Here is a 13912-nt window from a genome sequence, read left to right on the forward strand (position 1 = left end):
CACTTTGGTAGCGTACTCTTTGTCAACTTCTGCATCTTGGGCCCAGGTGGGAAGTCTCTCATAGGTCATGACTGTTGATGAAGGCAAATGCTCAATCTATAACATCTAAAGTCTCTTGGTGACTAAAATTCTCTGACAAGCTTTGAGTGATGTACCCAATTACATCACCTAAGAACCGCATTTAGTATGTTACACATTAAGCATATAGTATTTAAGTACGATCGTTTGATCCTTGAAATAATTTAAGAGAAGCCCTTGACTTGGGCACTTGATCAAGTATTAATCATGATTGTGGTTGCATGACAAATTTCCAAACTAACTATTTTGTACATCAATATGATATGCCAAGAACAATAGTGTAGAATCTCTGCTTTAACTTTCTATTTTTTGGAAGATACCAAACGTTAATCCCACAAATCCTAGATTGTGAGTAAGAAAACAGTGGTCTATGCATTCGACCATAAAAGTCATGATACTCTATTTATAAATTCTCTCATGCTTCCCACTGTTTCACATAAATCTTTGCCTGTTAAACATTAACAATATTGATATGAAAACTCGAGTTTTACTTAATCATGAAACCTGAAAATAGAATCTTCCGTTCCTTACAGTTCAGATGAGATACCGTACACAATATCCTTGAAAAGAGGCAAATATATGAAGTCTCTAGTTATCCACTGTTAACAACAGACTGGAACATACATGTAGGCCAAATTAAACACAAAATGATTTAAAATTGTGAATTCACAGCACAATTCATGGCATTAACCAGGTCCCATTCTCTCAAAGTATGCTTATTAAACCTGGGCACTGATCAGGAGGATGATAGCATTACATTTGGCCCTGTCTCATACGTTTTAAACGACTCTTGGTTAAGGCAGTATGCTTGTATGGTTTCTCTTTTTCTTTATCTCTAATAAAAGCAATCAACATAAGAAATCCCCAGAGGGAGAAACCACCGACCCAGCCTCCACCGCCGCCACCGCCGCCACCACCGCCTCCACCATCACCCCGTCCAGGTGGGAAACCATTCCCACCATCATCTATCTTGGGAAGATTCTCCTTCATCCGTGCTGAAAATAAAATAAACAAACATGCACACACAAATATATATAGTTAAAATAAACAAGAGAAAAGCTTGAGCATTATATAATCCGTATCTGTTTTTTTATATTGCAACGCGTAGAGTACCTTGAGCAGGACTCTTGGTTGAAACTGGGTTTTGAATAGTTTGTTGCTCTGCAGAGCACTTTGTTGCCTGCACATGCACATAAAATACATTCAGTAAATATTGGAATACTTCAAAAAAAATGAGGTCCGTTCCCAAACCTACCCCTCATCATAATGCCAAAATACAAAGGATAATTCTGTCCACAGTTGGTAAACCCATGCTTTGTAATTTCATGAGAGCAATTCCATTCTAACTGGTCATGAAAACCTAATTCTATGGATTTAATAACAATCATACATTCATCATTGATTAAAATTTACTAATTATATGCAAGTCTCTCAAATTTTGGTTCTAGTGACAGTGCAAACTGTGCTTTTATTGTTTTCCCTGGTATTAGTAAACCACATACAATAATTGATTGGATCATTTGAAGAATGTGGCAAACAGCTCCATACATAGATTTCTAATTTCTGATGCATTGCAATGCTTTTCCTTGAAATAAACCTTCCTCTTGGAATTCCAGGAGACTGCATCATATGTCTATACATCTAGATGGCACATATGCCCTTTCTTACAATCCTTTACCCGCAGCATAAAATATTCATCTAATACCCTGCAGCAACAAATGTTCCTCCAATAATGTGAGACCTTTCTGCCTCTCTCATAACTTATAAGGACCACCAAATATTCCAGCAAATTATCGACCATACTTGGTATATATACTGTTGCCTTGAACTTGGAGGTTAATTGAACTCCGGTGACTTTATGTAGGGAAGAGTTACGCTTTTTTGGTGTAATTGTGGAATAATTGACAGATGAGTCAGTTGCAATGTTATTATTGTACTAGGATACACTCCTTACCTTTTGATATATGAAACCAGTGATTTCTACAAGGGAAAGATGGGAACATATTGTGATGTTTACCACATGGCTAGTACACATATACGAGGGAGCATATTTGGCCATAGTTCCAAACTCCCAAGTCTTGTGCAGGTTCTATGCATTGATCTTTTCCGATGCTTTATCTTCCCCTCTTTTTTGCAAACCCAAGAGGATGAATCGTCCAAATCACAGCACATAGAACTTACAATATATTATTACTTTTCTCTCATAGATTACATGTGACAAGTCTCCTGCATTGCATGTCTCCTTTGTCTGATGTACTGCAGCTAAAGAGATAATAGTAATGATTCTTTCCAATATTTTGTGTATTTTTTGCAGATATCTAATTTATGGATTTAGCGAGTGCATTTATTTTGCTTCTAACTCTACATAGTGTACTGATGTTTTTGAAAATTGGGAAATTCTTGCAGACAACAATGCTTTACATATCTTTCTAGCATCCATGGAGAGATTCATGCAAAGTCATCAACATAGTCCTTTACTTTCAAGACTGAAATGGGATACCAATGCTAATGTCCAAGATGTTCAGGAAGCCACTCCGAATGTGCATATCTGTTGTTTGCTGTTATTCGGTTTCTTGAGTTGGATCAAACGCACAAACTTTCTTTTCAGGGAAAACTCAGTATGGCTCTGTTTCCCCTGATGTCAGTAGACATGGTTTTACACAACGCTTTGCCCCCTCCATCATGCATACCGTACGTAGCCATCCTCTCCATTAACTTGAGTTTCTTTCCTTCTAGTTTTCCATTTCCTTGTTTTTCCACAAACTTTTGTTACAGTTTTTACAATGGACGTTTCCTCCTCAGTTTCTACGAACTGATACAGCCCCATTCTCCTTCACTTGCCCAGTTTTTTTTCATTACCCAATTTCTGCCATGCCTAACAATGGCTATTGACAGTGTGTGACAACTGAAATTATTATTTTTCAGTATGTATGTACATTCTGTCGTCTACTTTCTGCCATAGAACGTTTATATTCCAGCGAGCAATGTTACCGTTTGACTTGTTTTTGTACCTTCTTCCCCTCTCGTGCTTCCATTTTCTCGTTTTGTTTTAGCCCAACCGAGTCTATTTCTATAATATCATCATCGAATTCCTTGATTGTTCTATTTCCCTCTGAAACTTGAATCTAAGATATCGAAATATCAAACTTGGGTGATCAGCTATCTCTTTTTTGGGTTAGAAAAACAAAGTTTGTATTAACTGTACTTAGAATTCACCAAAATTGCTGAGTAGCATATTTTTGAACGAAGAATCAACTTATGAAAACAATTCCCATGGATGCAATAAAAAGCACCAGACAAACACAATGAGATGTATCAAGCTTCAACAGAATTATCGACCAGATGGAGCATCTAAGTAAAGATGGAGACTAGAAAGCAGGAAGCTTTGAAATACAGGGTTGATGTGACAGGACGCAACGCTCATTGACGGCAAAGGCAAGCGTCAAGAGTCCACTACTTCATTATACTAATTCCATTTTCTGCAATACCCTATGCACTCACAGGTTACAGTTATTACTTACTAGACCCTGATGTTAGCCAAGAAGCATTAATATCCTCTGAATTCCAAGACCATCAGACATATCATGCAATGAGTCAGAAGTAGTTTTCCCATTCACATTCATCCCTTTATTAATTAATAATGGCTTCCTCTTCTTTGCTACAATTCTAATTTGTGTTATAATGCAACCTTTCAAAAGAAAAGATTACAGAACAATAAGCTGAAAAAATTCCAACATACCAAAGCTGTATTGCAAACTGTCCGTGCAGACATCATTGTATGTGACCTGCCTGAACGCTTTTGTGCACTTCCTTTTGTCTCCATCCTTACAAAGTTTAACGGGACCTTTGTGGCATGTGAATTTGATATTGGAAGGTGTGGAAACAATCCACGTGGATTCTGCTTCTCGCACCCATTAACTGTATATCAAGAGTGAAAGAATTAAATCATTTCTGGAAAATGAAACATGGTCATTGAACATGCACAAACCGACATATGATTGAAATCCTGGGAACTATATGGATGTATTATCAAGAAAGCTAAACGTAACTTACCAATGGTGCAGCTCGGACTGTGAAAAACTGTTGTTGAGGATGGAGACATTGATGTCAGTTTGAGCCAATAGTCTGCAAATTCTTCAAAAAGAGAGGGTATAAGTTCTCTTAAGGGATAAAACCAAAATTAACTCTTCTTTCATAAATCTTGTCCTTGTGAATCAAGGATTTCCTTAGTTTCCTATGAAAAGATTGACCTGATTCCTCAAAAGTTTCATTTGAATGAGATTTTGTTTATTCATAAGTTTAACATATAGAATCAAGCAACGGAAAATTTTGGATTGAAAGAGAAATTCATAGTTACATGAACAAATTTCATTTCATTTCTTGCGGTTCTCTGCAGAAACAGAAATCAAGAAACTAATATTAGGTTGAAAAAAAAATCATCAATAAAAATTAGGGATATGAAAGGAAGACAGATGGAATCCAGAAAGAAAAGCAGTTTATGTTAAACCAGGAAGTGTTGAGACAAAGCAAAAAAGACGCTAACAAATAGGTGAAAAGCACGACGTCAATTATAAAAGACATTGATATAAAATTTCGTAATTCTTCAATTTGGGGGATAGATTAAAAAGGTACCCAAAAAGCAAAGAACATGAAAAAGAGAACTCAGAAGGAAAGACAGAGACAATATGCACAGTCATGAGAAAGAGAGAGAACCTGATTTCTTGGTTTCTTCTGAGTATATATATACAAATATGGGAATGAATGTATGTCATATCAGTGTTGGGGCTACCGGAAATTTTCCTACTTCTCATTAATCTAACTGGATTAAAAAAATTATAACCAGCCATTTTCCTACGAGTGTTCATGTCATCTAGAACTTCTTGAAATTTAAAAAAAGATCAGCACATACCAAATCGTACAGCATGACCATTCATAAGAAAAATTCACAATTGGTAAAATATTAAGAAAAGTTTACGAGGCAAGAAAGGATGCAAGTTTCCACTATGGATCTTCCAATCTATCAGAAAAAGAAGAAGAATGAGGAAAGTGAGTATTACAAACATAAGATACTAATCTGACTACATTTATATTTTAAATTGGAAACGAATGGCTTTAGATCCTTTGAGGATTATAGGGGTCGGGGTTTGGGGTACCATATGGTATGAGAGTGCTCTCACACACTATATGGATATATATACATTAATCATGAGAGTCTCACAACCCAATCAAGCCCTTGTTATACGTTTTCTCATACTTGATCCCATACATAAGTCATGTTTGTAGACTTTCCATGACATGAAAACATCATCTTTCTCTCTCTCTCTCTCTCTCTCTCACACACACACACACACACACACATTATGAGACTCTCATGAACCCACCAAAAACCATGTTAACATTCAGTTCCATAGTCCACATTTCGCCTTCGATGATGTTAGCAGATCATAAATCTCTCTCTCTTTCTCTCTCTCAATCACTTTCACATTCTCTTCCTTTGAGAGCGACCTCATAATCCCACTGAAACCCATGATATATATGTTTTCTCCGAGTCAGTCTGTAGTCCATATTTTGGCCTCTTCTGTGAGAAGGGTGGCACATTTGTAAATTTATAAGAGCAACTACCCTCTCTTTCATTATATTTATTTATTAACATAACACATAATTCATAGAGGAGCTAACTCAATCTACTATGCACTCGTAACCTAGTTAGGGGATAGCTGGTGTATGGTGTATATGATGAAGAATTGTCTAATTTATTCTTCTTGTCCAAAGTTATGACAGAACATGAAAAGTGCATTTCATAAGGAGATTAGAAGTCCATAGAAAAGTGTTGTCTGCACGCGGACACACACACACACTATACACATATAGATATACACACCTCATCAACAACCATCAAAACCTTGGAGATTGGAAGCCTATAGAAAAGTGCACACACACACACACACACACACTATACACATATAGATATCTGCACATCATCGACCACCACCACAACCTTGGAACTATACACAGAAGTTGTAGTTTCCCAAGGCTTCTCCCACACTGTGCACATATAACATTCATTGGTACTTCTACTTCTACAACTATGCAAACAAGTAAACGCTAACATGGTCATCTCTTCATGCTTCCACACAATCTTAACCACCATAGTTAAACTGAATAATTATTTACAATGTATACATATAATTCTCTGATTCCTTCTTGCTATTTTCTTAATAACTTGGAGAGTCTTTTCCTAGCATTTCTTAAATCTTCATGATTTGCAAGATTTCATTACACCAGTGGCATGAAAGCAACAACCACCTATGCCTGCGCTCCATGATCATCCAGTCTTTGGCGGAATTAAACATTATCCGGGCAACATCATCATTGAACATGATGCTGGAAACATTAGTAAAGCAGGCATCGATTCACAAGCAATGTCCTCTCATCATCACCATCATAGGGCTAAGCTATCATCACAAGAAACAGTCCAAACTAGTTTGCCAATAATAAAACTTACTTCTTGATTCTGCCTCTGTTCGATGTTGTGAAAGGCACGAGAGGAGGAAGAAGTATTGAACTGACAGGAGAATGAGGAGACGCGAAGCTATGGCAGCCTTGAGAGGCAAGTGCAGAGAAGAAGAAGAATTTCCATGTCTGAATTGATATGATATATATACATACATATGTTGTATGTAATAGAATGATAAGTCACTCAAAAGATTTGCTTGGGTTCACACACACACACACACACACACACACACACACACACACACACACATAATCCCTTCCTTTCACTTTGGGTCGTAGTGCCGGTGACAATCACTTGAATCCTGTTCCAGAATATCTGGCACACTTTTGTTTCTTCTGTCCTCACCTCATCATGTACCTTACGCTTCTACTCGATCCATTCACAGTAACCGGAAGATCCGTGACATTTATATGGGCCCATTTCCCATCCCATGTCCGCTAATTTGCCTTCTGCTCGAACTCCATTCTCTTGTAGATCGCCGACGACACATTCGAGCTGCTTGGCAATGCCACGAGCCTACAGAATTCCGTAGGTTTTAGCCAACTTAAATCCTCATGAACTCCTTGGTCTCGTGCACTTGGAACCTTCACCATTATGCTGTCACATTAATATGTAAAATGTTTTTCGTAATGTCTCATATGTAGCATGTTCACATTATTACATTAGCAAAGCTATGCTATAGTTATTGTAGAACCTTGCGTGAGTGATTGCATTATTTCTAAATGGCAACAATGTACAATTGCCAAGTGGCAAGCCTATATCACAATTAGGTGTTGATCCTACATAAGTCTAGGACTACTATCAACATATAAAGATCTCAATGTTGTTGAACCATTCACATTCAACACCAGTCTTTGAAGTACTCTTGTTTCTGCGACAATCACCAAGGATGATACATCTATGAACATTGACATTTAACGGGTAAATAGATTATTGCTACCTCTCAAATGGGACTAGACGCTTAGATTTGTGCTCCTTCATTGACTTCCTAGCAATATCACCAAGGAGACATCGCAACAAGCAAAAAGAATAGGTGGGATTACAAGATCAACAAAAGATTAATAGAAGTGCAATTATTGATGACTTGCTGCCACTTGTAGTGAAATTGGGGCCTATTGTCAAAAAGTTTCCACAATGGAGCACAAAACAATTGGGGTCTATTGCAAGCAAGTAAGTTTGGATTCTAAACTGGTTTGTGTCAATTCCCATTGGATGAAGATGGAATCCTCAAAGACTTTGACATGTTTATGGGTTTCCTCACTTCTTTCGAAGTTGTTCCAAATTTTTTGTCACGATTCTTGTTGGACAAGCTTGATGGTGTTGAATAGATCACCGGGAAGTTCATATCCAAATTCTACCTCTCACAAAATTAACACAATAATAAGAGGAGCCAAAGGAGGCAATGCCTTTATTTATAGAGGAAGAGAAGAAAATGAATTCATGAAAAGAAATATAACCTTAAAAGAAAACGACGAAGAAGTTAAAATTGAAACAGAAGAAACAAAAGCAAAATGTGACGTAAAAGACATGAAAGAAGAGAAAGATATGAAATAGAAGAGGGCGTCAAATGCTTGTGAACAATGCAACCACACTCCCCAAGGCAACCACACTCCCCAATAACACTCTTAGTTCTTTATGACAATAAATATAGGAGACCATCTCAAGAACCAAACTTGCAATGTACCTAAATTATGTTAGAAGTTGCGAAGGAGGTGGGTATAATAGATAGTCCACACAATGAAAAGAAAACCATCTAGTGCTCAAGTATTTTTCACCAAAGTTTTCTTTTTGGGAAATTGTAGGTTCATTTGCATCATAGATGCTATCCTACTATTGTGTAATGTGTTGGTCATTCTAAGCACTAAAGTTAATTCTATGACTGTAAGCCTTGGTTGTACAAGCTTCAAATTGTAGTTGAGAGACCCATGTGTTTGTTGATACATCACATATACTAGTAGAAAATGTACTCATTCAATTATATGCTGAAATGGTGCCAACCAATCCTTTCTTTGAATTGCTAAATCTCAAAGGTGGAGAAGAATTATCCTACCATGGAGAGAGAAGCATTGCATGATCTACAACATAAATAAATTTTACCACATCCTATTACCGATTGAAAACCATGTTCTATGTCAACCACTCCACCCTCCTCTATCTAGTGGCCAACACATCAGTCATCAACAAAATCACTTACTAGCTAGATGTTGATCTTGCAAGGGTTTTAAGGTCACAATATCTGCACACTCTTGGAATGTAGCATGCGATTACAAACTACCTTTCGCACGTTGGAGTTAGGTGTGAAGGGAAGTTTATGACAACTTATTGCATGCAATCATACTTCACTTCTCAATCGAAGTTTCAACAACTCCTTGAGATGAGCACTATTGGACATGGGAAATTATGTCATGTTTATTGGAGACAAGAACACTCCCCACTTAGTTAAAAAAGGATGAGTGCGAGCAGGAAAGTTTTTCGCTTGTTTAGGCAAACGGAGCATGTACAAGAGGCAACTTATAGTGGGATTTTAGTACAATATGTTAACAATGGTACCACATAGGTAGAGCGGCCTATGTTGGCTCATGATGTAAAAGATGCACTCTTATTCATCAAGGTGTTTAAATAAGTGTCAATTCTTGTGACAATCGACGACCAATGTTTGCATGCCACATTTTCCTATTATTTTGCTCTATTCATATTCCAAAAATGGTGCCTCAACTTTCTTGAACCATTAAAACTGGCTGCTTCCCATACTAATAAGTATGGTGATCATCATAGCCATCAACCACTACTTTTTTAAACAAGTGGGGTGATGCAAAGGTGTTGGCAACAAGATTGACCCATGTTTACATATGAAGTTCATGGTGCCCATGTTTACATTTATGTAGTGAGAAACCATGGTAGGCACCTCATCAATTAGATAATCTCCCACATGACGATTAGTTATGCCACAATGCAAGAGAAAAATACAACTATTATCTACTTGCAAATGTCGTTGAGGATTTAGCAATAGATCACTTTACAACATTTAGAAGAAGATTATTGATGAGCCTAAGATAGTAGTTCCTAGCTAGAAATCTCGAGTCTATATACTTTTTCTTAGGCATAAGCTTCGAGTGTTTGAGAAACCCTCTTCCATTTGGCATTTAGTTGGGAGGTCATCACATCAATCAAGTTTCAAGTGGAGAGACTATTGCAAGATCACTCTACTCTTAAGAGGGAGAGAGAGGAGTGTAAGGTTTTAGGAGGGAGGATTGGAAGAATATTAATGTACTATACAATTTATATAGAAATTACAAATTCCCATGAACCAAAAACCAATTCGAATGTTCACATTGTCTCTTCTATATACACACTTATAAAAATCTTTAATATAGTTGCACTTATTTACTATCAAATCTCTACACAAGTTTGCATGATCATTCCACACTCATACGTATGTATTCTCATGCAATTAGGAATAAGCAATAGCTTTCACATACCAAGATTTCCACGGCATAGGCTCACTTCCATACCATTATATTCATGTCATTAGAAGGCACAAACTAAATTTGCAATATTTGAGTCGGCATAGCCTCCATCTATGCCCTTACACATACTACCTACCTAACATAACATTATGTTCATGCAATTTGCACTCAAGACTTCCATGTCCTAGCACACTACGTTAGCGAACATGTACATTACATTCATGCCATTTCAGCTCAAGGATTAACATTGCGCTCAAGCCTTCCATGTCCTGGCACACTACGTTAGCGAACATGTACATTACTAGCGAACTTACGTTCATGCCATTTCAGCTCAAGGATTAACATTATGCAAGGATTACATGCCCGTTCACGCCATTGCAGCCAAGGATTACATGCCCGTTCACACTATATAGGTAACATATAAACATTATGTTCACGCCATTTGAGCCTAAGCTTCTATATCATCACATTCACACATTATATAGCCCAAGGGCTCCCTATCACTCACGTGTAGCATTAAGTTCATCATTTGATCCAACATACGGTTGTATTCATGCCATTTGAGTTGGTGATATGGTGGGTATAATTACATCCTATCCTAGGCTTCAAAATGAGAATGGGTGCAATGGTAAGTCCCATGAGTATGAATAATTCATGAATTATAGAGGATTCCTCCGTGTAAATCATGATTAGTTACATAAACATTACGAATCATGGCAATGAACAGGGACGTAGTAAACTAATAAATAAAAAACAATTATCAATCAAAAGCAAATTATAATTTTCTTACTATCACAAATTAGGCTAAAATTTATAAGACAACGCCGTCTTAAATTCACATTTGGTGGATCCCGAATCGTAACAACACAATACCCTAAAGAACCAAGCTAATTTTCAAAAGCAAATTATGGGGAATTTCCAGTAGGATTCGGACCTTGTATATTGCTTAGTAGTAAATGCATATATATCTATATAAAATCTATATATGTTTCGAAGAGTAGATTCAAGTGGTACTTCAATTCCAAAGTTTGCCGATTCAAGACTTTACTTACGACTTGCGATTTTCTACATCCTTACTACGTTTTGTGAATGCCAGGATGACACCCACAATTGCCAAGGCTGCTCCCGACACGAGCAATGGAATTCTAAACTGTGCATACTTATATGTATCGCGCTTCCCCTCTTCCCCACCGCCTCCATGGGCATCATTCTGATTAGCCTACAGATTACAACATAAAGTTTGAAACACAACCTCAAATATATTGTTAGCAGCTTAAATCACAAAAACAAAAGTGTTAGCTTAATTACAAAAACAAAGCCCAGTACATGTGTACACATATACTTATCCAGCCATAAACTTGAAATAACAAGAACGAAAAACAAATTGAACCGACATTTTTCATCGATTTTTATAGAGGACAAAACCCGAAAATAAAAAACCACCAGATCAACAAATCAAAAACACCATTTATCATCGATTTTTACATAGGGGACAAAACCCGAAAATAAAAAACCACCATATCAACAAATCGAATGCCATTGTTATCATCGATTTTTATAGGGTAGGAAACCCGAAAATAAAAAAACCCACCATATTATCATCGATTTTTATATAGGGGACGGAAACCTAACAAATAAAAAAACTGCCATATCAAATTTGAATTCTTACCTTCCCTTTGTGCTCATGTTCGGCGCGATCATCACCAATACCAGAACCACGTCCACCGCTTCGATTGTCATCGCGTGGGATGGTCTCATCCTCTTCGACTATGGGTGCTCGTTCATAAGCATCAGGATCGCCAGTTTTACGTTGAGCGATGTGGCGTGCTAGATCCTCGCTACTAGTGGTATGATTGGATTCGCCCGCACCACCCATGTGAACAATCTTAATGGGTTGTGCCCCGCCAACTGTAGTCTTCAGGGTTGTGAACTCGCCGACCGTCTCGTGATAATCATTATCATCATTAATGCTAGCACTAGACATATTGCCCTACATATATGTTAAAAAACAATATAATTAATATTGTACTTAGAAATGTATTACGTTAAATGGAGACATCAAATTTCCATTAACTTAAACACAAAAGTTAATGACACAAAGTAACAGAGAGATTAATTCATGAACATTATTTCTTTCCTTCTTTCTTGGTTTGGGCTATCTATCTATTTTGGGAAAGTTTCTTTGCATTGTCGCCATGTGCAAAATTAAATATTAAATATAATAAAAACCAGTTGTATATTTACAAACAATATAAAAATATCAATATATTTATAAATTAATATGGATAGATAATTTCCTATTTAATATATTATGAAATGCACATAAGGCACACATGCACACCACAATATAAATAATATATAATTTTAATAAAAAATGCACACTAATATATAATTTCTAATATTAAATCGATAATATTAAGTGATATAAATGACAGAATTATTATTTTTATTAATATTGAATTAGGTTATGGTAATTTAGGAGTCCGTATATGCCTTGGTGTAACCTAGCTCTATTAGACAATTTTCAAGTTTGTTATTCCTTGGTGTAATAAGAAGGTTTTTTAATTTAGGAGTCTACCACTAATTGTGTGATATGTTCTATCATACTTACCACAATGTCAAATTTATCTTTGGGTGCAACATGTTTCTATTCGACATTGATAAGTGATAAGCCTTTGAGAAATATTTGGACCATCTCTTCTTCGTTGAGCCACAAAGTCAATCCAGGGAAGAGTGTCACGTAAAGTATTTATCTTTAGGATATAGATACTGATAGACATACTCTTCTATTGAATGTTGTACGTCCAGTCTATTTAGAGTTGAAGCTATTGGTTTGCATGTTGGTAGTGAACATATTGAGTTTGATATTCATGTGTTTGCTAAAAGAACTCTACCAAATTTTAGTTTGTTGAGATAGATTTGATATTGGCTTCAATATAGCAACTCTACATAATTTTAGTTTGCGAATTAAATGGGTCTGATATTGTCTTCATTATAGATCCATATATATACTTTAATTTCACTATGCGACAAATTGTTTTGTAATCATTGATGGTGAAGACAATATATGTCTTGACCATCAATGATCACATCTTTTTCCAAACAAGCACAATCTATGTGTATTTCTCCATTACATTTTAACTAGATAAGGAGTATGCTAAAAATGAGTATGTTCTTACCACATTATATGACTAACTTTATGCTCAAATGTTATTAATCATTTTCTGTGTTGAATATTGAGATAATAGAGCAATTGTGAAATAATACCACAATAGTTGAAATAAATGTGACTTGTTCAAAATTTTAGTTAGCCTTTGCCTACATTAAGAGATGGGAAATGAGGCTAGAACATGCCAAGTCTACACAATGGTATCAATGAATAGAAATTACAAATGATAGGAAAATCCTTGGATGAGTCAAGCTCATATTTGGTTTTCTTACTTAGCCTTTTTAATTAACAAATTGGTAAATTTTGCTTCTATGTAGAGGTAGTTGCTCGACTTGGACATGAAAAAGTTGATGCTATTCGGGTACCACATGATCCTCAATTGCATGTCTTCATTGCTTCCTTCAGGTATATAATCAATTCTTCATCTGACATACAATGAGTACATGGGTGGAATCGGGGTGGTTATTGCATGTAGACTTCTTCCTTAATCTTTCCACACCCATTTCATAGACATGCCACCCTTCATGATAACAAGTTTTTACATGATCTTCATCTTTGCCGTGGGAGAAAAATTCTCATCATAGTTGACGATGTGGATTTGTGTACAACCCTTAGTGAAAAGTCTGGCTTTGTGACAATTGGGGGAAGTAGAGAGCTTACATCACTTCATCAATCATTTTC

The 13912-nt window shown here is 36.4% G+C and overlaps 2 protein-coding genes across 2 annotated transcripts; both read right to left on the minus strand.

Annotated features, from left to right (window-relative positions):
- Positions 1 to 551: 551 nt before the first annotated feature.
- On the minus strand, positions 552 to 6734 carry LOC147853910 (uncharacterized). Its single transcript, XM_087332673.1, has 5 exons — positions 6584 to 6734; positions 4132 to 4212; positions 3818 to 3996; positions 1192 to 1258; positions 552 to 1073 (listed from the first exon to the last, which is right to left on the minus strand). The coding sequence occupies exons 2-5, from the start codon at positions 4178 to 4180 to the stop codon at positions 832 to 834; spliced, it is 537 nt and encodes a 178-aa protein (XP_087188799.1). The 5' UTR covers positions 4181 to 4212; positions 6584 to 6734; the 3' UTR covers positions 552 to 831.
- A 4376-nt stretch (positions 6735 to 11110) lies between these two features.
- Positions 11111 to 12046, minus strand: LOC147853911 (uncharacterized). The gene is made up of 2 exons (XM_087332457.1): positions 11732 to 12046; positions 11111 to 11281 (listed from the first exon to the last, which is right to left on the minus strand). Exons 1-2 carry the CDS (start codon positions 12044 to 12046, stop codon positions 11111 to 11113), a joined length of 486 nt encoding a protein of 161 aa, XP_087188583.1.
- Positions 12047 to 13912: the final 1866 nt, after the last annotated feature.

This window comes from Azolla caroliniana, unplaced genomic scaffold (assembly GCF_043228905.1).
Source record: "Azolla caroliniana isolate FFs.n. ecotype wild unplaced genomic scaffold, voAzoCaro1.0.p SCAF_16, whole genome shotgun sequence".
Lineage (NCBI taxonomy): Eukaryota > Viridiplantae > Streptophyta > Polypodiopsida > Salviniales > Salviniaceae > Azolla > Azolla caroliniana.

Excerpts from the sequence above, each read along its gene's own strand:
- LOC147853910 (XM_087332673.1), bottom strand. The coding sequence starts at position 4,180 with ATGTCTCCATCCTCAACAACAGTTTTTCACAGTCCGAGCTGCACCATT. Across the intron at positions 3,997-4,131 it reads CAGTCCGAGCTGCACCATTG|TTAATGGGTGCGAGAAGCAG; the intron begins GTAAGTTACGTT and ends CTTGATATACAG. Across the intron at positions 1,259-3,817 it reads CAGTTTGCAATACAGCTTTG|GCAACAAAGTGCTCTGCAGA; the intron begins GTATGTTGGAAT and ends GTGCATGTGCAG.
- LOC147853911 (XM_087332457.1), bottom strand. The coding sequence starts at position 12,046 with ATGTCTAGTGCTAGCATTAATGATGATAATGATTATCACGAGACGGTC. Across the intron at positions 11,282-11,731 it reads AACATGAGCACAAAGGGAAG|GCTAATCAGAATGATGCCCA; the intron begins GTAAGAATTCAA and ends TGTAATCTGTAG.